At 40.9% G+C, this 27,961-nt stretch overlaps 2 protein-coding genes across 4 annotated transcripts in view; one reads left to right on the top strand and one right to left on the bottom strand.

Moving 5' to 3' along the window:
• Window positions 1-13,741, bottom strand: ints15 (integrator complex subunit 15). The gene is made up of 8 exons (XM_063009791.1): window positions 13,653-13,741; window positions 11,642-11,832; window positions 8,584-8,805; window positions 7,660-7,825; window positions 5,191-5,492; window positions 2,881-3,082; window positions 2,747-2,786; window positions 1-525 (listed from the first exon to the last, which is right to left on the bottom strand). Exons 2-8 carry the CDS (start codon window positions 11,825-11,827, stop codon window positions 273-275), a joined length of 1,371 nt encoding a protein of 456 aa, XP_062865861.1. The 5' UTR covers window positions 11,828-11,832; window positions 13,653-13,741; the 3' UTR covers window positions 1-272.
• A 2,655-nt stretch (window positions 13,742-16,396) lies between these two features.
• rgs11 (regulator of G protein signaling 11) overlaps window positions 16,397-27,961 on the top strand; it is a 40,939-nt gene continuing 29,374 nt past the window's right edge. For 2 of the 3 annotated variants that reach the window (XM_063010423.1, XM_063010422.1), the window contains exons 1-3: window positions 16,397-16,459; window positions 18,642-18,738; window positions 25,497-25,547. In XM_063010423.1, coding sequence (XP_062866493.1) covers window positions 16,397-16,459; window positions 18,642-18,738; window positions 25,497-25,547 — 211 coding nt within the window. Of the gene's footprint in view, window positions 16,460-18,641; window positions 18,739-25,496; window positions 25,548-27,961 lie in introns of those variants that run through there. The other variant, XM_063010424.1, reaches the window with a different exon arrangement.

Here is a 27,961-nt window from a genome sequence, read left to right as displayed (position 1 = left end):
AAAAACAAATGGGATTCATTTGTAATCCTCTACAAACATAGTACAACAACAATGCAGCGCTGTGCTTTGATTAAACAAATTTACAGAATTATAAGTCCATAGAATTAAAAAAAAGTCACATTTTATTCTGGGTTCTGAAAACCGCATCAAGATCTGAACAACCACTGGAAACTGATCCAGCTCCAGCATGTCACGAGCAGAATGCGTCCTGGTTTCATTTTGTTGCAATGGTCCGTCTCGTTTGATCAATCTAATGCAGGTGGGAGTTCGTTTCAGCGAATGGACCGGTATTGAAAGGCCATGTTGGCGGGATGAAAGGCGTGCGGGAGAGGCGAGTGGGCCGTGTGCGGTGTTAGTGGACGATGCGTCGCGAGGGCTGGGTGCGCGGGCAGCGGGGAGAGGGCAGGATGGGCGGCGTGCGGCGAAATAGGGGAGGGCCGAGCCGGGTGGATGTAGGGGTACAGGCTCGGCTGGAAGGGCGCGGCGTGCTGAACCACAGGTCCGGACATGACCAGCTGTAACAGACTGAAAAGAGAAAAAAGGGGTTTAAATTCAATGTAAGATACATTTATTTATTAGGATATTAACGTCATGTTTTACACACTTTGGTTACATTCATGACAGAACAGGTGTTTATTCATTGCACAAGACTCATCAGTTCAAATGTTCAATGTCAAACAGTCATGGACAATTTTGTATCTCCAATTCATCTCACTTGCATGTCTTTGGACTGTGGGAGGAAACCGGAGCTCCCAGAGAAAACCCACACAGACACGAGGAGAACATGCAAACCCAGGACCCTTTTGCTGTGAGGCGACAGTGATACCCACCAAACCACTGTGCCGCCCAAAAATACTAACATAACATATGAAAATATATATTATATAAAACATGCTAATCAGGGCACTCAGGTGGCGCAGTGGTAAAACACGCTAGCACACCAGAGCTGACATTTCGAACTCCTGAGTTAGACTCTCAGCTCTGCTAGTGGCAGGCTGGGCACCTTCACGAACAATGATTGGCTTGTTCATAAGGAGGATACTAGAGGGGATTTCTTATAACTGATGCAATTACGACCTCTGGTGGCTGATCGATGGCGCCTGCAAAGAGACGGGGGATGATGGAGATCAGTGCGTGACTCTCCATGTGCAAATCTGATTCACATATGAACTCGCCGTGTGCAGGTGAAAGATGCAGTCGGCTACTGCACACGTGTCGGAGGGGCCGTGTGTTAGTCACGGCTCTCCTCAGTCAGGAGTGGAGGTCAGCATCAGTAGAGAGGAAGCATAATGCAATCGAGTAATTGGATATGACTAGATGTATTGCTATTCTGTTGCCGTTTGTACCACCCTGTGCTGGGAAAGGAGAGATGTGACTAGGGTTGGGAAGATATGACGGTACTACGGTATACCGCGGTATTTAAAAATGTTGACGGTATTTAAAAATGATGACGGTATTTTAAAAAAATGTGAAGCGCCAGATTTCTGCTTCAGGTCTACTTTGAAAACTGAGACTTTAAGACATTCGCGCATCCACAGTAAGGGAGGGGTGGGAGTGGTAGGCGGTTGGAGCTCACTGATTGGTTGTAGTGATGGGAATTACGGCTCATTGAAGGGAGTCGGATCTTTCGGCTCGGTTCCTTTTAAAGAGCCGTTCAAAAAAATGGCTCTTCGTTCTTCGGGAAGTGCTACTGGGTAAACTATAATACAGCCCCGATATTAATATCAATTATGAACAATCATGCACATTTTGCTACTTTGCCTTAAATGTAGGCCTAATTCAAACAACACTTCAATGAGAAAAAAGATTTATTTTAAAAAGGAAACTACAGGGAAGAGACATGATGTGGTTGCATCGCATTAAGTTTCAGAAAAATCCTCTCGTGTAGAGATGTGCTTGTGTTCGTTTCTGCTTTAAAACATAAGCGCCATGAAATAATCAGATTTAACATCATTAAACAAGTTTATTTCTCAGTTATTTGTGTTTGTTTTCTGCATGTTCTCTCTGTAGCTCGGTTACGGCTCTCTCTCTCTCTGTGTGTCTCGCTCGCTCTCCGATATTAAAAGTGTTTTTGGATTAGAATTTCGACAATAAACAGCTCTCATTATGACTAACTGATTCCTTCTACTGATGCCAAGCTGAATGGGTGGATTACAGCCGATAAGAACTGCGCAGAAATAAAAAATTATATAACGGCTCCCAGAGACGCATTTACACTTATGCGTGAGATATTTATTGTAGATCAGATAGGATAAGCAATGTTTGATGTTCTGATTGTCTAATTTTTTGTAATGAAACATTTGAATAGTGATTACACTGTAAAGTTTGTACACTGTAAAGTATACCACGGTATTTTCTGAAGACGGTATGAAAATCGGCAATACCGCCCAACCCTAGATGGGACTATCATGCAGCCCCTTCAGCAACTGCCAGTGGTGAAGCTTTACTGACAGCAATACTGTACACAAGATGAACTTCACAAGGTTTCTCAACCAGACAGCAGAAGTCACAGAGTACGCAAGGGAAGTGAGTATATCCAAATATATTTCTTTTAAAAAACATTCTAGCTTTTTCTCTCTCCAACAGCTTTCACTTGTCCACAAAAGCTTTCGGACTGTCGTGACTGATGTTTAAATTTACCACAAAGGTGTTCAATGAGACTAAGGTCAGGGGTCAGTATGGCTATGGCATGTAACCATTGTTCATGGGCACTTGAGCTGGCATTGGGAGTTTGGGTCTGACTTACTTGTTGTGAGGCAACCTTGAGCAGAGTGTTCGCAGGTCCTCTAAAAAAGAAAATTAAGAAAAATGAACAAACCGATCACAATCAGCTACTGTTACAGGTGCTTCTAAATAATAAAAAATGTCCAAGCCACCCACCTCTGGTGCACAGCAAGGCTCCTGTTGCCATAGTGACTTGCAGTGCTTGGGCCAGCCTATCCAGAGCCAGGTGGATTTGATTGGCGGCATGGAGCGGGTTGAGCTCCTCTATTAAACCACAAACTTCTTCAATTAGGGCAGCCACAGACTCCACCTGCAGCACGGCCAACCGGCCAAATAGATTCTGTTCTGTAAGGTGGACCTGTAAAAACACACACACACACACGGCTATACTTGACTGTCCTCAGACCTATACCAGTTTAACAACACACCACTGGGCCAACTCTGACAATTGGGAAGCCACTAGCCAGAGCACATACAGAAGGCCACGTTTACACCGTATGGCCAAATGTATCTGGACACCTTTCAATGAGCTTGTTGGACACACCATTCCAAAACAATCGTGGCATTGTGCTTCCTCCCTACTGACGTTGATCTCTGCCCTGCTTGAGGAGAGCCGAGACTGACACACGCCCCCTCCGACATGTGCAGTATCCGACTGCATCTTTTTCACCTCCAGATCAGCTTTGTGTATTGAGAGCCACACCCTGATCGACGCATTATCCCTCGTCTCCGTGCAGGCGCAATCAATCAATCAGTAGAGGTCGTAATTGCATCGGTTATGATGTCCCGTCGGAGCGGCAGAGCTGAGTTTTGGACCGGTGACTTCGAAATCAGCTCTAGTGTGCTAGTGTGTTTTAACGCTGTGCCACCGGAGCGCCCTCACCACCCTTTTTTTTTAAAGGCAATGATAACCTTTACTCTTCTGGAAAGGCTTTTCACAATATTTTGAGTGTGTCCCTTTAGTTAAAGAAAAACACTCATGAGGTCAGGCACCCATGATAAACAAGAAGGTCTTGCGTGCAATCAACGTTCCAAATCATTCCAGTGGTTTTCGGCAGGGTTGAGGTCAGGGCTGTGTATAGTCTCTCCACACCAAACATGTCAAACTATGTCTTTATTGACCTTGTTTTGTGCACAGGGGGACAGTCATACTGGAGCAAAGGGAAATAGCCTTTCCCAAACTATTGCCACATATTTGTAGAAATATAATATATTTTACATAATTGATTGAATATATCTAATAGGAATGGGTGTGTACGGAAAATTTGAACTTAATTATCAGAAGGGGTGTCCCAATACTTCTGTCCATATAGTGTACTCTTATGCTTTTAGTAACAGTCCCTTGACCTGACACTAGAAGTCGCTGTTGCAGTGGCACTACTTCAGACTGATTCAGAGTGGTTGTTTTGAAATATCATATATGGTCGAAAGTATGTGAAAGGTAAACCATCAGCTTGTTGGATATCCCATTATAAAACCATATGGAGTTAGGGCCGCTCAGGTGGCACAGCGGTAAAAACACACGCTGGAACCAGAGCTGGGATCTCGAATACATTGTATCGAATCTCAGCTCTGCCTTGCCGGCTGAGGCTGAGCGGCCACATGAACAACGATTGGCCTGTTGTTCATATGGGCGGGTCTAAGCCGGATAGGGTCTCTCTCTCTCTCTCTCATGACTGGTGCAATTACGACCTCTGCTGGCTGATTGATGGCGCCTGCACAGAGATGAGGAAAGAAAAAAAAAGAAAAAAGTGTGCTCTTAGGGTGTGTCCCTCCGTACACGCAGCTAGGCTGCACTGCACTCGTCAAAGTGTAGGTGATAAGATGCATACGGCATGCTGCCCACGTGTCGGAGGGGGCGTGGGTTAGCTTCGTTCTCCTCAATCAGAGCAGAGATCAGCATTGGTGGAGAGGAAGCATGATGCAACTTTAAAAAGTTTAAATAAATAAATAAAAAATAAAAGCATATGGAGTTTACCCCTTTTGTGTCAATAACAGCCTCATGTTTTTGGTAAGCTTTTCTCAAGATTTCGGCATGCATCTATAGCAATTTCTACCTATTCAGTCAAAATAAGCTTCTTTGTCAGGTCAGGTGCTGACGCTAGATGAGAGTGCCTGGATTGCAACTGGCATTCCAACTCATTTCAAATGCTTTACTTGAGCTTTGTCAAGTCACCTTTGCACACTGGGGCCAAAGAAAAACAGGACCATCCATATACACTTGGGAGGTAGATATGCTCGCATATAGACAACATCTGAAAGTTACAACAGCATGGCTTTGTAGTAAGACAGTGCAGATGCTGGACTGGCCTGTCTTTCATAAACACTTGTGAAACATTATGAGGTGCAATATAAAGGTGATGTAATAGTAGTAAACGTGCCATGATGTGTGCATAGCAGACATCATATTTAGCTCCTTGCAGGTGCTGTGCTTTTCCTTCAGGATATTCAAAGAAGAGAAATTACCTGTAACATGAGAAGAACCTGAAGAACACTTAGATGCAGTTTGGAGTAAAGATCATCACATCCTGTCTTTTTATCTGGTTCCACCTGACCATTGGTCAGTGATGGCTTTCTGCTTCTCTGATGGGCCAGAGGAGCCTTGACGCACCACCGGAGGAGGCCCATGAGAGGTGTGACCTCAAGGCAGCCGAGTGGTAAGCTGGAGGTGAGCGGAGTGTTGATGAGGGTGAGCAGGAGTAGTCTGGGGTCTTCTGTGATCCAGCCAACCACCATCTCCAACAGGGCAGGGGGTGGAGTAAGTTCATCTGAACACACACACACACACAAGTTTTGGAGGTTTATACGTACAGACATCCATTCTATTTCAATTTCATTACAAACCAAGCCACATTTTGTCCTGTTTACAATAGCATGACAGCTTAATCTGAAAGTGTGGGTACTAGACTGATCTGCCTGCAGCCTAGATCTCTCTTATTAAAGCATGTTGCATTATAAATACATTAGAAAGCCCCATACAGTTGACAAATGAATAAAGGGAAATATCTTATTTTAAAACTGAATGAAATGGTGTGATTATTATGGGTTGTATTTTCCCCACCCTAAACAGACATTCTGCACATATGGTCACCAAAAAGCTCCCACTAACACATAAAAATAGGAACCATATAGCATGTACCTAAGCTTTTTATTAGGTACACCAACCTGGTAAGTATATTCATTGATTACTCTATAGGACACACCTGTCATATGGATAAACTTTGAGTATAATGATTAGGGATGCATCAATACCATTTTTTCCCAACCGAGTACGAGTACAAGTACATGTATTTTAGTACTCGCCGATACCGATACCTATTTAGAATGATGCAATCTGGAGCATTATGGAATAGTGTAGTTTTTAGTGTAAAATAGTGCAGTGGAACAGTTGCTTGGGTTGCCATCACTAATTGTAAAAAAAAAAAAAAAAAAAATACACCGCACAGACATCATTGAGAAAGCTTCTGACAAGCTAACGTTAACGTTCATTAATAAACGCACGTAATTAACGTTGTGCACATCATACATGCGATGCGATTCTGCTGATTGAAATATTTACTTTAAAAAGGATAATACAGTCCGATCCCATCTGAGCCGATTCTATCAGCACATACATTCGTGGTTCACCTCGGTAAATCGTAAACGACTCCGAGTCGGCTCCCGCTCTGTAGTAATAACCAGTATAATTAAGCCTGAGCTTTATAATGTAAGCGAGTCACACAAAATGTTCTGTAGTAGTTGGTGTTTATTTACAACCACATCATTCATTATAACAGTAAACACGGAGAGATGACTGAGAAAAGAAGCTTAAAATGAGTCGACTCCTGAATCACTTGTATCGACACTGAACAGAGTATTGAACACAAACACGTCCTATAACAGCGGTCGCTGCTTTTGTAACCGGTTATCTTCGCTGTTAGCTCTATTTTGAAGGGTTTTTTTATTTTTTCAAACGGAACTAAATAACATTAAACGTGCGTGTGAGCGTGGTCAGTGAGAATAATTCAATCTGTCTCCCGTGGGTGAAAAATGAATTGCTTTAGGTTTAGAAGTAAAAAAATCTCGCAATGCCCCCCGGTCAGGCACTCGCGCCCCACAGGTTGAAAATCCCTGCGTTAACGCAGCAACGTGCACTAGGTACACGGTATCGGATGTTTAGTATCGGAGCCTCGTTTGCGAGTGCGAGTACGAGTTAATGAGCGCGGTATCGGGCTAATACCCGATACTAGTATCGGTACTCATGCATCTCTAATAATGATTGTAGCCCATCTGTTGCTACAATCTATACACATTGTCACCTTCTCATACCACACTAAAAGGATCCAAAGGACCAGATAATGTTTAACTGTTGGTACTGGTATTAGTGTAGCAGGTGCAGCAGTGTTGGTGTGATTTTTTTAAGCTTTCAGTGTTAATGCCAGGTGAATAATAGCACTTCAATAAAAAACATAAAGCCAGCATTGTCCATTGATCAGAAAGAGTCTACTGATTCACAACTAAATGATTGGTCCATGAGGAAAAAATAGCTCTAGTCCAACTGTACACTCACAACCAGTGCTAGCAGGGTGTGTTCCTAATAAAGAGGCCGGGAAGGTTAAACAGGATTTTTAAATCCCCAACAACACTGCTGCACCCACTACACCCATACCAGAACAACACATTACCATTTAATTACCATGCACCCAAACATTATCTGGTGAGTGGGGGTCCCTTTCATTTGATAAATGTGAAACAAGGGGGTGACGGTGTATACAGTAGAGCAACAAATGAGCTATATTCAGTAACCGTATACTCTCAAAGTTAATATGCATAGTAGGTGTAGGTTCTAAAACAATGAATGCACTGACCAGATAAGTGGACCTAATAAAGTGCCTGGTTAAAGTATATTGCATCCCTGAAGTCCTAGAACATTATTTTAAGGTTTCATTGTCATACCTGAGGAGAAATTATACAGGGCGGTGACGGCTGTGATGAGCTGGCAGCAAAAACGAGGGCTGGCGGAGCGGACGTTCTGCAAGGTGTTAATGGAACCGGGTACCAGTGTGCAGTAATCATCCACCAACACCAGCGCCAACCGAACACAGCATGCTGAGTGAGTGTGCTGCACACAAGAACATGAACAGAAAAGAACAATGAAAATGTTAAACTACAGTGCAAAGCCATACATAAAGTGTGTGGGTAAAGACATAAATAGCAGAGTCTGAGTGCAAGCTCCTAAGTTTGAGTCTTAGTTGTGCTCCTGGCTCGACCCGGGCCAGCCCAACAGACACAACTGGCAGTGAGGAAGGTAGCTGAGGTGCCAGGACAAAAAGTGGATGTACACAGAGGACATAATGTGACCCTCCATGTCTGGTAAGGCTCTCTGTGAAAATCCCCCACTGGCTGGTGTAAAAAAAGCAGCCACTGTCATGTGCCAGATGGGGAAGGGACCTTCTCGACTAGAGTGTCAAAGGCACAAGTGGCATAAGAATTGTAATAGTCAATATCCATTACCCATAATAATGCATCCAATAGTCTACATCCTATATAGGCAAAAGTATGTGGACACCTGACAATAGGATTGTCATATGTCCCATTCTAAAACGTCTAGGAAGGGTATTTCTTCAGTTAAAAGAGCATTTAGGTCAGTATTTCTAATGCTATATTAGCATATTATAGATGTGTGTTTTCATCATGGGCGCCTCAACTATAAAATGGGTCAAAACAGAAACCATGTGACATTGTTTAAAGTGCTAAACACTTTCTGTCTAATGCAGCACTGCACTGCCCTCCTCAGCCAGCATGTCATGCAACCAGCAGGGGTCGCCAGAGAGCACAGGCTTTTACAGTATTAATAAACACTCCAGACTAGTGACTCACCTGTAGCCAAGTGGCGGCACATTCCAAGACGGGCACGCGGCACACGGCGATAGCCATGGACACCAGCTTGCCCAGCATGGCCATCCGGCTCTCGTCTGCCTTGTTGCCCTGCAGGCTGAAGAGAGCAGTGAAGATCACCTGCCTTACTGCATCTTTACTCTGTTCCTGGAAGTAGCTGCACATGATCTCCAGCAGCTGCAGCTCTTGAAGGCAGCTCAATCTCTGCAATGACATGAGAAATGATGTCATTAACATCCAACATACCATTTGACCAGAGGTATATAGACACCCACAATATTGAGTTCATGTCACAAGAGCAATGTCGATAAAAACATGGTTTGACAAACTCAAGTGGCCTGCTTTTCTCTTTATATCCTGACTGCCAGCTGTACCTAGCACACGCCCCCTCCAACCTCAACCTCTGCCAGAAACAGGTTCACAACAAGCGCCTTTAGCAAGCCAGTCAGCATAGGCCAAAATTATAGTAATAATAAGGAATCTTTTCTACCCACCGGTCCGTGTACCTTTGGTCATTCGTTTTTCACTTTAAATCCCAAAGTTGAAAAACAAGAAAACGGGCCGTTTTTCGTTTCAAAAACCAATATTTAAAAACGGGAAACCGGGGCGTTACTCGTTTTAAGATCAAAAATCAAATAACAAATAAGCAGAAATTGAAAAACGGGTCGTATTTACATTTTCCAAAATCAAAATTTTTTATCAGTTCAACCAGAAATAAAAGTGCGAGCGCGTGCACGTGCTGAGGTGAGTATACATGCTTCATATAAACTGTAAATCAGGTACAAGCGTTGAGAAGACGGAGCAAAAAGTCATAATAACGTTACGCCGTGTCCCCTGTTCTGACTTTTGTGTCTGCTGTACTTTTTCCTGCCCTTGTAATTCACACAAGAACTATTTATCCTAAAAAAAAATAGGGGGCTATTCTAAGAAAAAAGAATGCTGCATTATTTTTTACATTATTATTATTATTATTACCGTATAGGACTCAATTCTGTAATACAGGCATAACTAACCGTACATGTCACATAGTGGTGGTAAATTCGGTTCATTTTATGGACTCGGGTTAGTCTGAGTCACTCAGTAATGTGATTCGGTTCACTTGAGTCACTTGTACTGACATTTTGATTGCAATTGATTTACTGCATGAAAATGCATCCAAATATCACTTATCTTCCGTGCACTCAGAGCCAGTGCCAATCAGAGGACTCATAGGATCCGGGTTAATTGAGATCTCGGACTCGTGATTCCTGATTCAGTACGAAGATTTGAATCCTTAACCGAGGCGATTCAATATTTCTTCTTCTCAGCAGATCGCTGATTTAAAAAAAAGCATTAGATGTAATAGTTTCACCGTGACATGTACGATTAGTTATGCCTGTATTACAGAATTGAGTTCTATACGGTAATTTATACAACAGTTAGTTCCGACCTTACAATCTGATTGGTTGAGAAGCGTTCTAACCGTGCTGATATTTGTGATAACAGCACAGCCTTTTCACACCACAACTGTATTACTCCGCTGATATGCCATTAACGACAAGCTTCATGCACACAAACGCGCACACAGGCGACACAGACTTTACTCCCGATCGCATTTTAAATCCGTTACCTGATATACAATCTAGCGCACTGTGTAGGGAACATAAATCAATTGTCTGATACCCTATCTAGTGCACTTTGTAGTGAACATGAATGCGTTATCTGATATACAATCTAGCACACTGTGTAGGGAACATAAATCAATTGTCTAATTCACTATCTAGTGCACTATGTAGGGAACATAAATCCATGATCTGATACATAATCTAGTGCACTATGTAGGGAACATTAATGTGTTTGTAACGCAAACAGTTAGCTTAATAGCCCAGTTAGCAGCTCCTAAAAGTTCTGTTATCACCCATATCCTTTGGTGTGTGCAAGAGGTTTTTTATTTCTTTTTTTTCCCCTTCGGAGGTTCTTGTCTTCTTCTTCTTGTTGTTCTTACCTCCCTGGAATGAGTTTTTGCAACTTGGGATGTCTGTTTTGTAGTGTTAAACTTTATATTCGTTGTGGAACTACTTTTTGGCAGAAGGTATTGTCAATATTAAAGCATATTTATTATATGCTTCGGCTCGTGCCTGCGACCAAATCAGCCGTGATGTTATTCGCAATAACACACTCCCTCTAGTGTTCTATTGCTTAAATAACAGGGGACGCGGCATAACGTTATTATGAGTTTTTGCTCTGTCTTCTCAACGTTTGTACCTGATTTACAGTTTATATGAAGCATGTATACGCACGTCAGTGCGTGCACGCGCTCGCACTTTTATTTCTGGTTGAACTGATAAAAAATTTTGATTTTGGAAAATTTTAATACGACCCGTTTTTCAATTTCTGCTTATTTGTTATTTGATTTTTGATCCCCGTTTTCCCATATTGGTTTTTGAAACGAAAAACGACTCGTTTTCTTGTTTTTCAACTGTGGGATTTAAAGTGAAAAACAAATTACCAAAGGTACACGGACCCCCACCCCGATCGGTCGATAGAACCACTAGAATTCAAACTCAAATCTCAATTGTGGTGGGTTAGCGCATTGGATCACTGTACAACCTGGATGCCATGCAAATGTGCCTGCACAGATTCTTCACCTCAACCCTACTGAACACCTTTGTGTTCAGGACCGTCAATTGTGAACCAGTAATTAACAAATATGCCTCTGACAGAATTGCCACAAATCACCACAGACACTCTCCAAAATCTAGTAAAAAGCCTTATCAGAAAAGTGGAAACTGCTATAGTTGTAAAAGAGAAGGCTAGCTTTATACTGATGACCATGGTTGTGGAATTGAATGTCCAACAAGAGTATGGTCAGGTGTCCATATACCTTTGGTAACATTGCGTATACACCTACAAGGAATTACTTTTCTGGGATTTCCAAAGGGAGTAATTAGTAATATCTGCTTATATAGTGGAACACTACACAAACTAATCCTTCTAACTTCTATGGCACTTCGAGATCATGCACACTGTTCATAATGCTTTGAGATGTTTTTCTCCTCACCTTCCGTTGTCCGTTCCTGTCTTTGGGGACGTGGAAGATGAACTCCTCCACCAGGTCCACTGTGTTCTTGTCCAGGCCCTGTGCATTCTGAATCGAGCTGCCTAATGCTATGTCCAGATGGTAGAGCACTTCTTTGGCCGCACTCAGTGGGTCACGCCGAAGCAGGGCATGGCGAATATCACTCATATCTCCTGAAAAATAAAATTGTTTAAAACTTGTTCTATTGCCTACAAAGTCCTGTTTTTAAAGTTTAAAGCCCTTATGGTTTAGCTTCACTGTATCTTACTGATGACGGGAAGCCAGACAGCCCAGCCCAACTGTTAATTCTTAGGATCACATGCAGGTTAGCTAGTGAACTAATTTTTTTAGTATTGATTGATCAATCATTTTTAAAAATACAATGTTGATATTAAAGCAGCCAATCTTGACATTGCCTTAGCTACAAGTCGCTAAGTTATGCAAACTGTCCATGCGTGATTAAAGTATTTAAGACAATGTGTGTCCTATGTCCATTATGTTGTGACAATCAAGTTGACAACTTTCATTCCTGGTCAGGGTTTATGTGGAATCACTGTGCGCAATAAGATAAGATAATCCTTTATTCGTCCCTCAGTGGGGAAATTCACAGTGTTGCAGCAGTGAAGGGAAAGCCAGGCACTCAGTACAAAAATAGACCAATTAACAGTACAATGTATAACAATATATACATTAATAAAATCAAGGGTGTATAGTTTCAAGTGTGTGTGATCTGCCGGGAGCAGTTGAACTAATATAACCCAGACAGGATGACAATCCATCAGGGGCCTTGGCAATCCCTTCCCTCAGACATATCCCATCATGTCTGTATGTAGATGCCCGACCGGCCAATAGCACCACTCGAACCCTGGATCCCAGTGGTTGCAGACTAGCATAATTTACCGCTGTGCCACCTGAGCAGTGTTATTATGGTGGAATTGGAAAATGTCAAATCTGACCCATTATTTCTTTATTGTCAATATATCTGCATCCCTAGTCTTTTATCAACTAATAATAAATAAGTGCTTTGATTTAACTTACCCTACAATATGTATACTATGTGATAGCTCAGTATAGATAGGGCAGTGATAGCTCAGTGGTTACGGTACTGGACTGTAATCAAAAGGTTGCCGGTTCAAGCCTCACCACCACCAAGTTGCCACTGTTGGGCCCCTGAGCAAGGCCCTTAACCCTCAATTGCTCAAAATTGTGTTCAGTCATAATTGTAAGTCGCTTTGGATAAAAGTGTCTGCAAAATGCTGAAAATGTAAATGTAATACTATGTGGCCAAAAGTATATGAACACAATCCAAAACTATGAGCATTAATATGAACTTTGATATCTAAATTGGGACTGCAAGAACTGATCCTAAATAAGTTTAATAAAGCAAACTGAATGGAAAGAAAATCACAAATACAAAGATAAATGACGAGAAATCTAATAACATTATTCACTTCAGGCTTTCCACAACCTAGTGTCTATGGGAATTTGTGCTCATTCAGAAAAACGTACACTTGTGATGTTAGGCACTACTATCGACTACCCACATCCAAAACATGCCAAAAGTGTTTAACTGGGGTTTAATACCATGGTTTTATGAATATTTACCCCCCAAAATGTTACACATTTCTCCTCAAAAGAAAAGGGCTGTCCACATACTGTGATGCTTTTAGCAGGTGACAATGGCTAATTGCTAGGCTAAAAGTTTTCAGTAACCGTTTAATGTAATTTATCCTTTTTACCACATTTCTAACACACGTTAAACTATGAATAAAATTACTAAAACATAGTTAAAGTTACGTCTTATGTTTATATTAAACAAACATTAACAAGCACTTTTTGCTAAGTACTGTTCACGTCACCACTTCTCTCAGTAGTTAGCATTTTGCTAAGTTAGCTATTAGCCATAGAGCTAGCAGGTTAACGGACAAACTGGCTTTTCAAACAACTTCTGTGCAAATTTTGCACAAATAATGTGACAGAATAGATAGAAAACCTTAGCGTGCAATCCCGCCTGCGCTGGGTTTCAAGATTTATTCCATTAATGTCTGTCAAGAACGCTTCAGCTAAACAGCTAGCGCTACAACACAACTACGGATCCCTACATAGGACATGTTACATGTTTCCATTTCGAGCTGAATCCTGAATGGCTTCCGATAAGATATAGAGTGCACTAGGTAGGCACCATGGCGTTTGGAACGCGCTTGAAATATACAAATAGTTGTGTTTAGCAATTAAATAGAAATTCTGCTAAATTGGATAATATAATAAATATATTTTTTTATTTATTGTGTATTTTACCATCGCTTTATCCTATTCAGTATCTCCAGTTAACCTGACTGCATGTCCTTGATTGTGACAGGAAACCAGAGCACCCGGAGGAAACACAGACTGGAGAACATGCAAACTCCACACAGAAGCAGACATCCCAAGTTGCAAAAACTCATTTCAGGGAGGTACCCGCGGACCCGTACCTCGACCCCGACCCCGACCCCGACCCCCCCAAGCAAAAAAAAAAAAAAAAAAGCTAAAAAGCCTCTTGCACAAACCAAAGGATATGGGTGATAACAGAATTTTTAGGAGCTGCTAACTGAGCTACTAAGCTAACTGTTCGCGTCATAAACACATTAATGTGTACTACATAGTGCACTAGATAGTGTGCAAGATAATAAATTTATGTTCCCTACATAGTGCACTAGATTGTATATCAGAAAATAATTTATGTTCCTTACTTAGTGCACTAGATAGTGTACTAGATAGTAGACTTATGTTTCTTACATAATGCTTTAGGTAGCGTATAAGTTAACGGATTTAGTTTCCCTACATAGTGCACTAAATTGTATGTCAGATAACGGATTTATGTTCCCTACATAGTGCACTAGATAGTGAATTAGTGAACATAGTGCACTAGATAGTATTTTATATATGAATTTATGTTCCCTACACAGTGCACTAGATTGTATATAAGATCACGGATTTATGTTCACTACATAGTGCACTAGATAGTGTATTAGATAACGCATTCATGTTCACTACATAGTGCTAGATAACTAGATGATGATTTGTTTTCCTTACATAGTGCACTAGATAGTGTATTACATAATTATGTTCCCTACATAGTGCACTAAATTGTATATCAGATAACGGATTTATGTCCCCTACATAGTGCACTAGACAGTATATTAGACAATTGATTTTTGTTCCCTACCCAGTGCGCTAGATTGTATATCAGATAACAGATTTAATACGCGTGTGTGTGTGTGTCGCTCTTGGCCGCTCGTTCTAGATTCCGGGAGATTTTATCTTATTTGCAGGCATCAGGGAGCCGCTATGTATATGCGGGAGACTCCCGGAACTTCCGGGAGACTTGAGATGTCTGCAGAAGGGACCTGGAAATCAAACCCAGGTTCTTTTTGCTGTGAGGTGACAGTGCTACTCAACGAGCCACTGTGAGTTGTGGGTTTAATCATTAAAAAGGATGTCTTTGGCCAAATAATATTAATGGGACCCAAGAGGATGCTTCTTCTGCAAGCAAGACACAAAATTTTAAGTGGCCTAACATGAGTCCTGATTTTTTTTTTTTTTTAACATCTGTGGAAAGACCTGAAACTTGCTGTTGGAAAACAACCCCTCCTAAACTTGAAAGAGCTGGAACAGAGATTTCCAGAATTGTAAAACTTAGTAAAAAGAAGAATGTGTGATTAATGAATCTTCATTCAAGTGATATACATAGAAAGGAAAAATTTCCAAAGTTTTCACGGATTAACTTATTTGTATTTTGTAAATATAAATACATTATTTGATGCCTGCAACACACTCTAAAATGTCATAACAGAGGCAAAATAATAGTGAAAAGTTTATAGAATATTCAAGTTACAGCATTCCACAATAAGGAGGTTAGTTGTTAACAGGTGAGAGAATCATGATTGTGTACTTGAAAGGAAATATGGGTCATGGCTCACCACTTTCTGACAAACTTAAGGAAAGAATTGGCAGTTTAAGAAATCAGTTTAAAAATAATATTTCTCAATGCAAGATTGCAAATAATTTAATCTTTCACCAACTATTGTTTAACATACTGTGAAATCTAAATTTGGAGAGTCTGTGTATGTAGGGCAAATCCGCTGCTGAATGTTCTCTTCTTTTTACTGCGTTTTACTTGATGTCCCAACTTTTTCAGAAATGGGGTTTGTATGTTCAGTCATAAATCAAAAGGTTTTATGTGAAATAAAGAATAATTGATTTAATACACTTCTGTCAGTTTCAGGTTAACATAGATGGGGGGAAAAACCCTTTTTTGTAAGGACACTGAAAGGCTACCCATATTTTTTAGGTCAAGTGTTTAGGACATCAGACATTTATTAATTAATTAAATTAACTAAAGACAGTGATCAAACCTATTTTCTAAAGTACAAGTGTTCCAGTACATCCATACTATGTACTGATAACCAGGTCAATGGACACACAAAGCTTTAACATTTGTTTTGTGTATGAAGTGGAGTTTGTCATTCATTGTTTACTAAACACACCGCTAGTGGGCGCTTCATGCAGCGCTTACAGACGCTTGTATCATTTTGAAGGCTTTTTATCCCACCGCTTCTGTAATTTTAGCCACGCCCTCGACACGCCCAACCGAATCCTGCGCTCTGTGATTGGGCAGGGAATTCTTGTGTATTCCCCCCCCCCCCCCCCCGTGTCGACGCGTTACAAATGAAGTGAGTTTGGATGCTGAGCGCAGTGATGACCATAAACACCTGCAGTAAGAGAGAGGTAACCCGGGTACAGATGGCCTGCTTAACTAAGGTAGGTTTAATTCAGAACTAGAACTGTTCTACTGAATTAAACAGCTTGTTTAATGTTTAAGATATTTTATATCTAAACTTTCTGACATGTATTTATAGCCCTGATGCAGTGATGCTTTAGACTGCAGAAAAGCTTAAACAACTTCTGCAATCACTGTGTGTAATTAAAGTAATTATGGACTATGTTTTGAACATTGAGAGACGCAGCTGAAGTCTGACGTGCAAGACAATCATAAAAAAGCATCATATACATTTTCAAATATGATTTTTTTTATAGCATAACAATCACTTCACTGTATGACAGAATACTATATTATTTAATATTTTTAAAAATAGTTTTAATATTTAAATATATTTCCATTACGTTTATTATTATTATTATTATTATTATTATCACTATTATTATTATTATGTTTTTTAAAAATAGTTAAGTGTATAAGAACATCAGTGTTTGTAAAGTTTTATTTTTCCAAAACTTTAATTATTATGTTGAATAGTACAGTACATTTGCATTTATTTACATTTTACATTTGTGACATTTATCAGACACTTTTATCCAAAGCTACTTACAATTATGACTGTTGATTTGAGCAGCTGAGGGTTAAGGGCCTGGCTCAGGGGCCCAACAGTGGCAACTCTGCGGTGGTGGGACTTGAACCGTCAACCTTCTGATTAATAGTCCAGTACCTTAACCACTGAGATACCACTGCCTATTTATGAAAGACATGTTTTAAAAATATTATTTATATTAAAATTAATACAATTATTCTTTATATGAATATATATATATATATATATATATATATATATATATATATATATATATATATATATATATATATATATATATATTTATGATTCATTCACATTCATTTGTAGGAAAGCAAAGAAACCCACACAGATATGTGGAGAATATGCAAAACTCTGGACTGGCAGTGACCCAAGGTGCCTGCACATAATTTTTGTCAATTAAACCTTAAAACTTCAATTAATTATTGTATATTTTCAAGAAATATAAATATGTTATTGGACTGTGGGTTTCCTCCCACAATCCAACGACATGCAAGTGAGGTGAATTGGAGATACAAAATTGCCTATGACTGTGTTTGACAATAAACTTGTGAACTGATGAATGTGTTATGAGTAACTACTATTTCTGTCATGAATGTAACCAAAGAGTGTAAAACATGATGTTAAAATTGGGTGGCACGGTGGCTTAGTGGGTAGCACTGTCGCCTCACAGCAAGAAGGTCCTGGGTTCGATCCCCAGGTGGGGTGGTCCAGGTCTTTCCTGTGTGGAGTTTGCATGTTCTCCCCGTGCCTGCGTGGGTTTACTCCGGGTGCTCCGGTTTCCTCCCACAGTCCAAAGACATGCAAGTGAGGTGAATTGGAGATCCAAATTGTCCATGACTGTGTTCGATATAACCTTGTGAACTGATTAACTTTGTGTAATTAGTGGCTACCATTCCTGTCATGAATGTAACCAAAGTGTAAAACATGACGTTAAAATCCTAATAAACAAACAAACGTTAAAATCCTAATAAATAAATAAATAACCTTTTACTAACTGCTTTATACTGGTCATAGTGGCATTTATTCACTTGCGTTCCCCTAGGGGCAATTAAAATATCCAGTTAGAATTTTTAGGAAAGTTGGGGAAACCAAAGTACCTGGAAGCACTCAGGTGGTGCAGAGGTCTTCTACTCTAGATTTAAACCCAGATCTACACAGACATTATTGGACTGGCATCCTGTCTAGCCTGGTGTGGGGAAATGCCAATGGCCTGCCAGAGCCCTAAAGTTTAACCCTTAACACTGTTTTGTTGTAAGCCTGGTCTCCTTTGACGGAATGGGTACAAATTGCCATACAAACACTACAAAATCTTGTGGAAATAACAGCAAAGGTTTTAGTGAACAGCAAGGAATGGCTTCCAATTTAATTACTTACTAATTTATTTACTCTATTTACTGTACTTACACTGTACTGAAGCTGTTTTAACACTCGAACACTCAATAAAGGAATCTTATCTTATTAATTTTGGCTTATCTTTCAAAGACCTGACCAGTTGTGTCTGTCGGGTGCCCGACCAGATTGGCCCACCTGTGCCACCAGAGCACCCTTTTTTTCTATCAAACATAATTTCTTCCTGACAGTGTTGTTTATGTGGTTCTGCTTTTCTGTAGATGGAGCGTATGATTGTGTCCATGCAGGATCCTGACATGGGCATGAAGATGAGAAGCCAGCGGCTGCTTATTACAGTCATTCCTCATGCCATGACTGGTGAGGGCATCTCTCTAACTCTGTATATCTCTCTTTTCTTTCTGGATATCTATTTCTTTATCTCCTTCCCTTGTCTGTAGTTTGTCTGTGCTGCCTCCTAAAAGTACACTATATTGCCAAAAGTATTCACTCACCCATCCAGATCATTGAATTCAGGTGTTCCAATCACTTCCATGGCCACAGGTGTATAAAACCAAGCACCTAGGTATGCAGACTGCTTCTACAAACATTTGTGAAAGAATGGGTCCTTTCAGGAGCTCAGTGAATTCCAGCACGGTAGCGTGATAGGATGCCACCTGTGCAACAAGTCCAGTTGTGAAATTTCCTCGCTACTAAATATTCCACAGTCGACTGTCAGTGGTATTATAACAAAGTGGAAGCGATTGGGAACAACAGCAACTCAGCCACGAAGTGATAGCCACATAAAATGACAGAGCGGGGTCAGCGGATGCTGAGGCGCATAGTGCGCAGAGGTTACCAACTTTCTGAGTCAATTGCTACAGACCTCGAAACTTCATGTGTCCTTCAGATTAGCTCAAGAACAGTGTGTAGAGAGCTTCATGGAATGGGTTTCCATGGCCGAGCAGCTGCATCCAAGCCTTATATCACCAAGTGCAATGCAAAGCGTCGGATGCAGTGGTGTAAAGCACACCGCCACTGGACTCTAGAGCAGTGGAGACGTGTTTTCTGGAGTGGCGAATCACGCTTCTCTGTCTGGCAATTTGATGGACGAGTCTGAGTTTGGCGGTTGCCAGGAGAACGGTACTTGTCTGACTGCATTGTGCCAAGTGTAAAGTTTGGTGGAGGGGGGATTATGGTGTGGGGTTGTTTTTCAGGACTTGGGCTCGACCCCTTAGTTCCAGTGAAAGGAACTCTTTTTTTTATTTTTTATTCTTTATTTATTGACATTTAGCATCACAAAATTTTCAATACAAAGGCTGCGTCCGGAATCGCATACTTAGAGAGTATGTACTAGATTGGAGGAAGTATGCACTACTCTGCAGGTAAAAAAGTACATACTTCCAGTACAGAAGTATGCAGTATGCACACAACACTGCTACGCACTACATCCGCCATCTTTCTAACGTCAAGTGATGACGTGGGACGTGATGACGTAATATCACCATGGTTACAGACTCATTACAAACCCCATTCGCCAAACTTTTGGATATTTATCGTGTTTTTGTTATTAATTCGTCTTTAAAATGTTTTATTTTATTTATCTTACTTACACTTGTAAACAGAGGACCGCTATCTTTCTTGTTTCTTATTACGCTTCGAACGCCTACGCAGCTCCAGTTGCATTATGGGATACATTAACGGACCGCAAGTGTGCATCGCTTGCATACTCAAACATGGCTGCCCAATAAGTAGGTCATCCGGGTACTTCTCGCGTACCTCTTTGTGTATAATATGTATTCGGACATACTAACCGCTCTCGCGTACTCATTTCGCGTACTATTGAGTATGGAAGTATGGAAGTTTTTCCCCAAACTTCCTCTTTCCCTCTCTCCCCGTCCGTGGAGGGGAGAAAACAATAATAATAACAATAGTAGCAATAATAACAATATTTCTAAATGAACTATGTACAAATAGGGAGTGAATTCTTATATACAACATATGCATTACTCTGTGAAAATAAAATCAGGCCTAAGGGGTGTCACATAATTGACCCATTTTACCCAAATTAAATCAAATTGTTCTAATTTTAAATTTAAGAATGCTGTTATTTTTTCCATTTTGTAAATACTCATTGTGATGTCCATCCATACATTCATGGTCGGGCTCTCCCGGGACAACCACTTCCTGGTAAGAGCTTTCCTGGCAGCCACTAACAGTGCATTTATTAAGTGTTTATCCTTTTTCACCCACTCCTGAGGTATGAGTCCAAGATATATGGTCTTGCACTCTAAGTTAATTTCAGATTCAAAGATATTTTGTAGAGCTTCATGTATCCCCATCCAATAGTCTTTAATACCTGGGCAGTCCCAAAACACATGGAAGTGGTTAGCATTTTGATTTCCACAGTTTCTCCAGCAGACAGGGGGGTTATTATCATAATGTGATTTCTGAGAGGGTGTAATAAAGTATCTTATTGAGTTTTTCCACCCAAACTCCCTCCAATATTGAGATCTGGTGCACTTCCACTGATATCTCCATATTGTTGTCCATTCTTCCTCTGATATACTTATCCCTCCTTCCTTTTCCCATTTTGTTTTAATATACAGAGTTGAATGTGTTTTTAGGTCAGAGAAAGCTTTGTACAAACATGAAATTATCCCACCGCCAATATCTGTGTTATACGAATTACGAAGTTAATTAGGCCTATGTTTGCCCCGGCTACATTTTTTGCCCTTGTGTTAACAAAACATCTCATCTGTAAATATCGATAAAAGTCTTGTTTTCCTAGTAGGTGTATTTCTTTAAGCTTTTCAAAACTAGGTAATGTTCCTTCTTTCATTATTGTGCACAACGCTGTTATTCCCTTGGTCGTCCATTCCTTAAATCTAGAGTCCAATTTGTTCGGTGTAAAACTGGAATCATATGCACACCATTTAAGGATTGCAATATCTCCCTCCAATTTGTGTTCTTTTATAATAGTTTTCCATACTTTAAGGGTCCATTTCACCCATGGGTTATCAATAGTATTTATATAACCTTGTAAATTGTCATCTGCAAGAATTGCCTGTATGGGGGTGGTAGTTATTTTCTCCTCTATATTTTTCCAGTGCATATTGTATAGTGGATTACACCAGTAAATCACAGCTCTCATTTGCGCTGCAAAATAATAATCTCTAAAGGAAGGTAAACCCCATCCCCCTTTTTCCTTGGCTAATTGTAGAGTTTTGAGGCGAACCCTAGATCTTTTACCTTGCCAGATATACTTTAATAACATTTTATCCCATTCGTTGAATTGGCTTTGGCTGACCTCTATAGGCAAAGTTTGAAACAGGTATAACAATCTAGGCAATAAATTCATTTTAGTGGATTCAATCCTTGAGCCGAAACTAAGCAAAGGAATTAGATTCCATCTTGTAATGTCCTCCTTAATTCTTTCGTTTATAGGCTGATAGTTATATTCTGAGAGTTTTGTAAGGTCTTTTGGAATGTTAATACCTAAATATTTAAAATATTCTGTATGCCATGTCAGGGGGTATCTATTTTTAATCGCTCCTGGTGGGTTATAGTTGAATGAAAGTAACTGAGTTTTATTTACATTAATCTTATAACCAGATAGTTGACCATATTGTTCAAACGTTTGCATCAGATGGGGTAATGAGTGAGTTGGTTGCCCTAGGAAAATTAGAATGTCATCAGCATAACAAGCCAATTTGTGCTCCGTCCCTTTAATTGTAGAAAGGAACTCTTAATGCTTCAGCATACCAAGAGATTTTGGACAATTTCATGCTCCCAACTTTGTGGGAACAGTTTGGGGATGGCCCCTTCCTGTTCCAACATGACTGCGCACCAGTGCACAAAGCAACGTCCATAAAGACATGGATGAGCGAGTTTGGTGTGGAAGAACTTGACTGGCCTGCACAGAGTCCTGACCTCAACCCGATAGAACACCTTTGGGATGAATTAGAGCGAAGACTGTGAGACAGGCCTTCTCGTCCAACATTAGTGTCTGACCTCACAAATGCGCTTCTGGAAGAATGGTCAAAAATTCCCATAAACACACTCCTAAACCTTGTGGAAAGCCTTCCCAGAAGAGTTGAAGCTGTTATAGCTGCAAAGGGTGGGTCGACATCATATTAAACCCTGTGGATTAAGAATGGGACGTCACTCAAGTTCATATGCGTGTGAAGGCAGACAAGCGAATACTTTTGGCAATATAGTGTATGTAGACAACCTTCCTTAACAGTGAGTTTGTGGGTTTCAGCCACACCTTTTGACCTTAACCTCATCTATGTTAAAACCCTTTAATATTAATTGGAAAGCTGACTGCCAACCAGGCCTTCTTGTCCAACAAAACTACCTGACCTTACAAATGCTCTTTTGACTTAAAGCCACAAATAGGGGGTCCAAATCAATATAAATGGAATGGAACTTTTGGCTCAAATTCATGCTCACAAACTGAGTCCTGTGTAAATGAAAGGATGTAGGAGGCAGCCAACTTCATCTCGAAGATATTTGATTGGGTGAAGGTTAGGGCTTTGTGCAGGCCACTGGAGTTTCTCTACATCCAGCTGGTCCAAACCATGTCTTTATAAACCTGGCTTTGGGCACAAGGGCACAGTCATGATAGTACAGAAAAAGTTTGTTTGTGTTATCTAACTAATTTCACCTGCATGGTCTATACCTGTTAGCAATGGGTCTGAAGCAACTCCTAAAATGAACCATTATCAGGGGTGTCCACATACTTTTGGCCAAACATCTTTCTGACTTTTTCTTCCTCCCTTACTTTCTTTTTATGTTCCACTCACTCTCTCTTTCCATAATTTAATTGTAGTTGAAGTCAGCACTCACATCCAATTGGTATTCCCTTATGGCTTCCTAACAGATTGTTCCATACAGCCTTGTTGTTACTAACATGTCTTGACATGATTAGGAAGTTTGTTTATTAGAACTGGACCTGTTGGTAGAGCAGCACAAATAGTTACTGGCTATGATTATGGAGCATTGTAGGGATAGGGACAGTGATTAGCCAAAACATTAGGACCACAGATACACTATATTGCCAAAAGTATTCACTCCTCTGCCTTCACACGCATATGAACTTGAGTGACTCCCATTCTTAATCCATAGTGTTTAATATGATGTCGGCCCACCCTTTGCAGCTATAACAGCTTCAACTCTTCTGGGAACCTTTCCACAAGGTTTAGGAGTGTGTTTATGGGAATTTTTGACCATTCTTCCAGAAGCGCATTTGTGAGGTCAGACACTGATGTTGGCGAGGATGCCTGGCTCACAGTCTCCATTCTAATTCATCCCAAACTTGTTCTATCAGGTTGAGGTCAGGACTCTGTGCAGGCCAGTCAAGTTCTTCCACACCAAACTCGCTCATCCATGTCTTTATGGACCTTGCTTTGTGCACTGGTGTGCACTGGCCATCCCCAAACTGTTCCCACAAAGTTGGGAGCATGAAATTGTCCAAAATCTCTTGGTATGCTGAAGCATTAAGAGTTCCTTTCACTGGAACTAAGGGGCCGAGCCCAACTCCACCAAACTTTACACTTGGCACAACGCAGTCAGACAAGTACCGTTCTCCTGGCAACCACCAAACCCGTCCAGACTCGTCCATCGGATTGGCAGATGGAGAAGCATGATTTGTCACTCCAGAGAACACGTCTCCACTGCTCTAGAGTCCAGTGGTGTCGTTCCCAATCGCTTCCACTTTGTTATAATACCACTGACAGTTGACTGTGGAATATTTAGTAACGAGGAAATTTCACGACTTGTTTCACAGGTGGCATCCTATCACGGTACCACGCTGGAATTCACTGAGCTCCTGAGAGTGACTCATTCTTTCACAAATGTTTGTAGAAGCAGTCTGCATGCCTAGGTGCTTGGTTTTATAAACCTGTGGCCATGGAAGTGATTGAAACACCTGAATTCATTGATCTGGATGGGTGAGTGAATACTTTTGGCAATATAGTGTATGTTAAATGTTGGGCTGATGCTAGTTCCTCATAGTTAATGTGTTGAATGCAGCAGATATGATCAGCATAAATACCTGAGTGACTTTGACAGGGGCGAAATCATTATGGACAGCCGACTGGGTGTAGTATAGTATTTGAGAAATAGCAAGGGGTGGTTAAAAGCAGTCATGGAGTCAAAGGCAAACCACGACCAGCTGGACAGGTTGTTGGGAGGCCAAGACTCATTGATTCCAGAGGACATAAAGGCTATGGAATCTGGTACGGACCAACAAAAGGGCTACTGTGGCTAAAACTGCAGATCATTTTAATCCTTGTGATGAAGTGAATGTGTCACAACACACATCCAACCTGGGGCTGTGTAGTCGCAGGCCAGTTAACGTGCCTGTGCTAGCTCCTATCCATCAAAAGCACCTATAATTGCCAGGCAAGCATCAAAACTGGACATTGCACCAATAGAAGAAGGTCGACTAGTCAGTGGAATCCTGTTTTCTCCAAGATTATGTGGACGGAGGCCTGAAAGCATAATTCCTGACCACATGACTCCAGATGTTTTGTGGAGACCATGTTTTGGTTTTGAGAGCATATTATGCAAGTGGTTCTAATGTTTTGGCTCATGGGTAGATACATACAGCCCTAATTGGAAAAAAATTTGACAGTAGAAATTAAATTGAATAAAATCAGGCAGCAATGAATTGCAAATCATTTTTGACCTGTATTTAATTGAAAGTTATACAATGGCTTTATAATGCTTCAACTCTTTCCTCTTCTATTCCCTGTTTAAGTAGCTTTAATACCCCATAAAATATGTAATTGTACATTCTAGCAAAGTCTTTATAGTCCTCCAAAGAGGAGGGGTGCTGAGTTAAAAAAAAGGATTATACAGAAACGGATGCTTGCTTTGACAGATGGTGCACTTATGCATTATTATGTTCCATTTAGGAACCTAGATGTCCAAAAACTGTAGCCAACGTCAGTGTGTAAAATCAACTGCTAACCATCTAGAAGCGTCTATGCTGACTTAATTGACTATGTCTGACAGGGGTGATCGCCAAAATTCTGTGATGGCTTGCTGGCATGTCCAGGGTATTCCTGTTTTGAACATGTTTTTATGTCCTCTTGTTGCTAAATCCAGTTCTTCCGTGTTGTTTTTTTCAGGTGGAGACATAGTTGAGTGGCTGATAAAGAAGTATTCCATCAGTGAAGAAGGTAGGAACCTCAGGAGTAGGGTGTTATGCATTTACAGGGTCAAAAGTCTATATACATATACACTGATATACACAGACATAACATTAAAACCACCTCTTCTCCTTGTTTCTACACTCACTATCGATTTTATCAGCCCCAATTATCATATAGAATCATTTTGTAGTTCCACAATTACTGACTGTAGTCCATCTGTTTCTCTGCATGCTTTGCCCCATTTCATGCTGTTCTTCAATGGTCAGGACCCCCACAGGACCACTACAGAGCAGGTATTATTTGGGTGGTGGATCATTCTCAGCACTGCAGTGACACTGACATGGTGGTGGTGTCTTAGTGTGTGTTGTGCTGGTATAAGTGGATCAGACACAGCAGCGCTGATAGAGTTTTTAAACACCTCATTGTCATTGCTGGACTGAGAATAGTCCACCAACCAAAAAATATCCAGTCAACAGCGCCCCACGGGCAGCATTACATTTACATTTTTGGCATTTAGCAGACGCTTTCATCCAAAGCGACTTACAGTTCAGTTACAGTATACAGTCTGAGCAATTGAGGGTTAAGGGCCTTGCTCAAGGGCCTAACAGCAGCAACCTGGCAGTGGTGGGGCTTGAACCAGCATCCTTCTGATAACTAGTCCAGTACCTTAACCACTAGGCTACAGCTTGCCAGCATCCTGTGACCACTGATGAAGGTCTAGAAGATGACCAACTCAAACAGCAGCAATAGATGAGTGATCGTCTCTGACTTTACATCTACAAGGTGGACCAACTAGGTAGGAGTGTCTAATAGCGTGGACAGTGAGTGGACACGGTATTTAAAAACTCCAGCAGCGCTGCTGTGTCTGATCCACTCATACCAGCACAACACACACTAACACACCACCACCATGTCAGTGTCACTGCAGTGCTGAGAATGATCCACCACCTAAATAATACCTGCTCTGTGGTGGTCCTGTGGGGGTCCTGACCATTGAAGAACAGGGTAAAACAGTATGTAGAGAAACAGATGTACTACAGTCAGTAATTGTAGAACTACAAAGTGCATCTATATAGTAAGTGGAGCTGATAAAATGGACAGTGAGTGTTAAACAACGAGGTGGTTTTATTGTTATGGCTGATCAGTGTACACAAGACAAGTACAGAATTTCTGCGACTGTTTTTATCCATTACTGAATGATTGGCACACATACTTCAAAAAAGAACACTATTCTGCCACTACCATGCTTCACAGAGTATGTCAAGTGTTAAGTACAGGCTTCTGGTCACTGTGCCAAATCAGTCAATCTTTGTTTAATCTGACCACAAATTCTCCCCAAAAGTAATCTACAGCAAACTGCAGTTGAGCTTTAAGAAGCCTAGTTTGGATAAAAATTGATGTTTTAGCAGCTTTTAATGAATGGCAGACCTGCTTTTAGGTGATTATTGTTTACACAGATAATTTTAAATCTGTTAAATGGCTTTAAGTAACACTCCTAGGGTTAGTTTGAAAATTTATATTGTTTTTCATGCTGTTGTTAAGATTTTTCCATCAAACATACGGCTCAGTCTAGTAAGTGCAAACTAGCTGTATTTAGATGGGCACAGACTAGCCTGAGACATGTTACCACGAGTGTATGTACACTTTTGACCTCAGCTGTATGAGTGTGGAAGTGTGCGTGTCTGTGCTTGTGTGTATTCACGCTGGTTGTTGAGCTTTGTTGTCAGTAAAGGTCTCTTAAGAGATGACGTTGCTTTTTTGAGTTGTCCCATGGGAGCCTAGCTACTCAGGTACTTGCACGCATTGATGCAAACCTTTGCTCAGACATGAACAAAACGTGTGCTGTGCTATCAGTAAATCTGCAGAATTTTTTTTTTATTCTACTTTAGGCCTGATTTGCAACCAGAATGTATTCACATTTTAATTTACATCATTTAGCAGAAGCTCTTATCCAAAGCGACTTACAGATGTGAACCCTGATTGGCGGAAGAGACGCCTGTGCAGAATGCAGGGGCGAGAAGAGGAGGGCTGTGCACATGTTGGAAGAGGCGTGTACAGCGACATGCTTTCCTCAGGTGCAAACGGGTATGCCTCAGCAGCGGAAGACAAAATTGAGTGCCCTAAATTGGGAGAAAATGGGGATCAAATGCAAATATATACATATACACACCGATCAGCCATAACATTAAAACCACCTGGTTTTATCAGCTCCACTTACCATACAGAAGCACTTTGTAGTTCTACAATTACTGACTGTAGTCCATTTGTTTCTCTGCATGCTTTGTTAGCCCCCTTTCATGCTGTTCTTCTTAGGTCAGGACCCCCACAGGACAACAACAGAGCAGGTATTATTTAGATGGTGGATCATTCTCAGCACTGCAGTGACACTGACATGGTTGGTGGTGTGTTAGTGCGTGTTGTGCTGGTATGAAAGGATCAGA

Source organism: Trichomycterus rosablanca, chromosome 15 (assembly GCF_030014385.1).
Source record: "Trichomycterus rosablanca isolate fTriRos1 chromosome 15, fTriRos1.hap1, whole genome shotgun sequence".
In the NCBI taxonomy this organism is placed as follows: Eukaryota; Metazoa; Chordata; class Actinopteri; order Siluriformes; family Trichomycteridae; genus Trichomycterus; species Trichomycterus rosablanca.
The sequence above is the reverse complement of the archived record's forward strand: the minus strand, read 5'-3'. Positions and strand labels throughout refer to the sequence as shown.

Excerpts from the sequence above, each read along its gene's own strand:
- ints15 (XM_063009791.1), bottom strand. The coding sequence starts at position 11,827 with ATGAGTGATATTCGCCATGCCCTGCTTCGGCGTGACCCACTGAGTGCG. Across the intron at positions 5,493-7,659 it reads CCTGTATAATTTCTCCTCAG|ATGAACTTACTCCACCCCCT; the intron begins GTATGACAATGA and ends GTGTGTGTTCAG. Across the intron at positions 526-2,746 it reads TCAAGGTTGCCTCACAACAA|TCTGTTACAGCTGGTCATGT; the intron begins GTAAGTCAGACC and ends TTCTCTTTTCAG.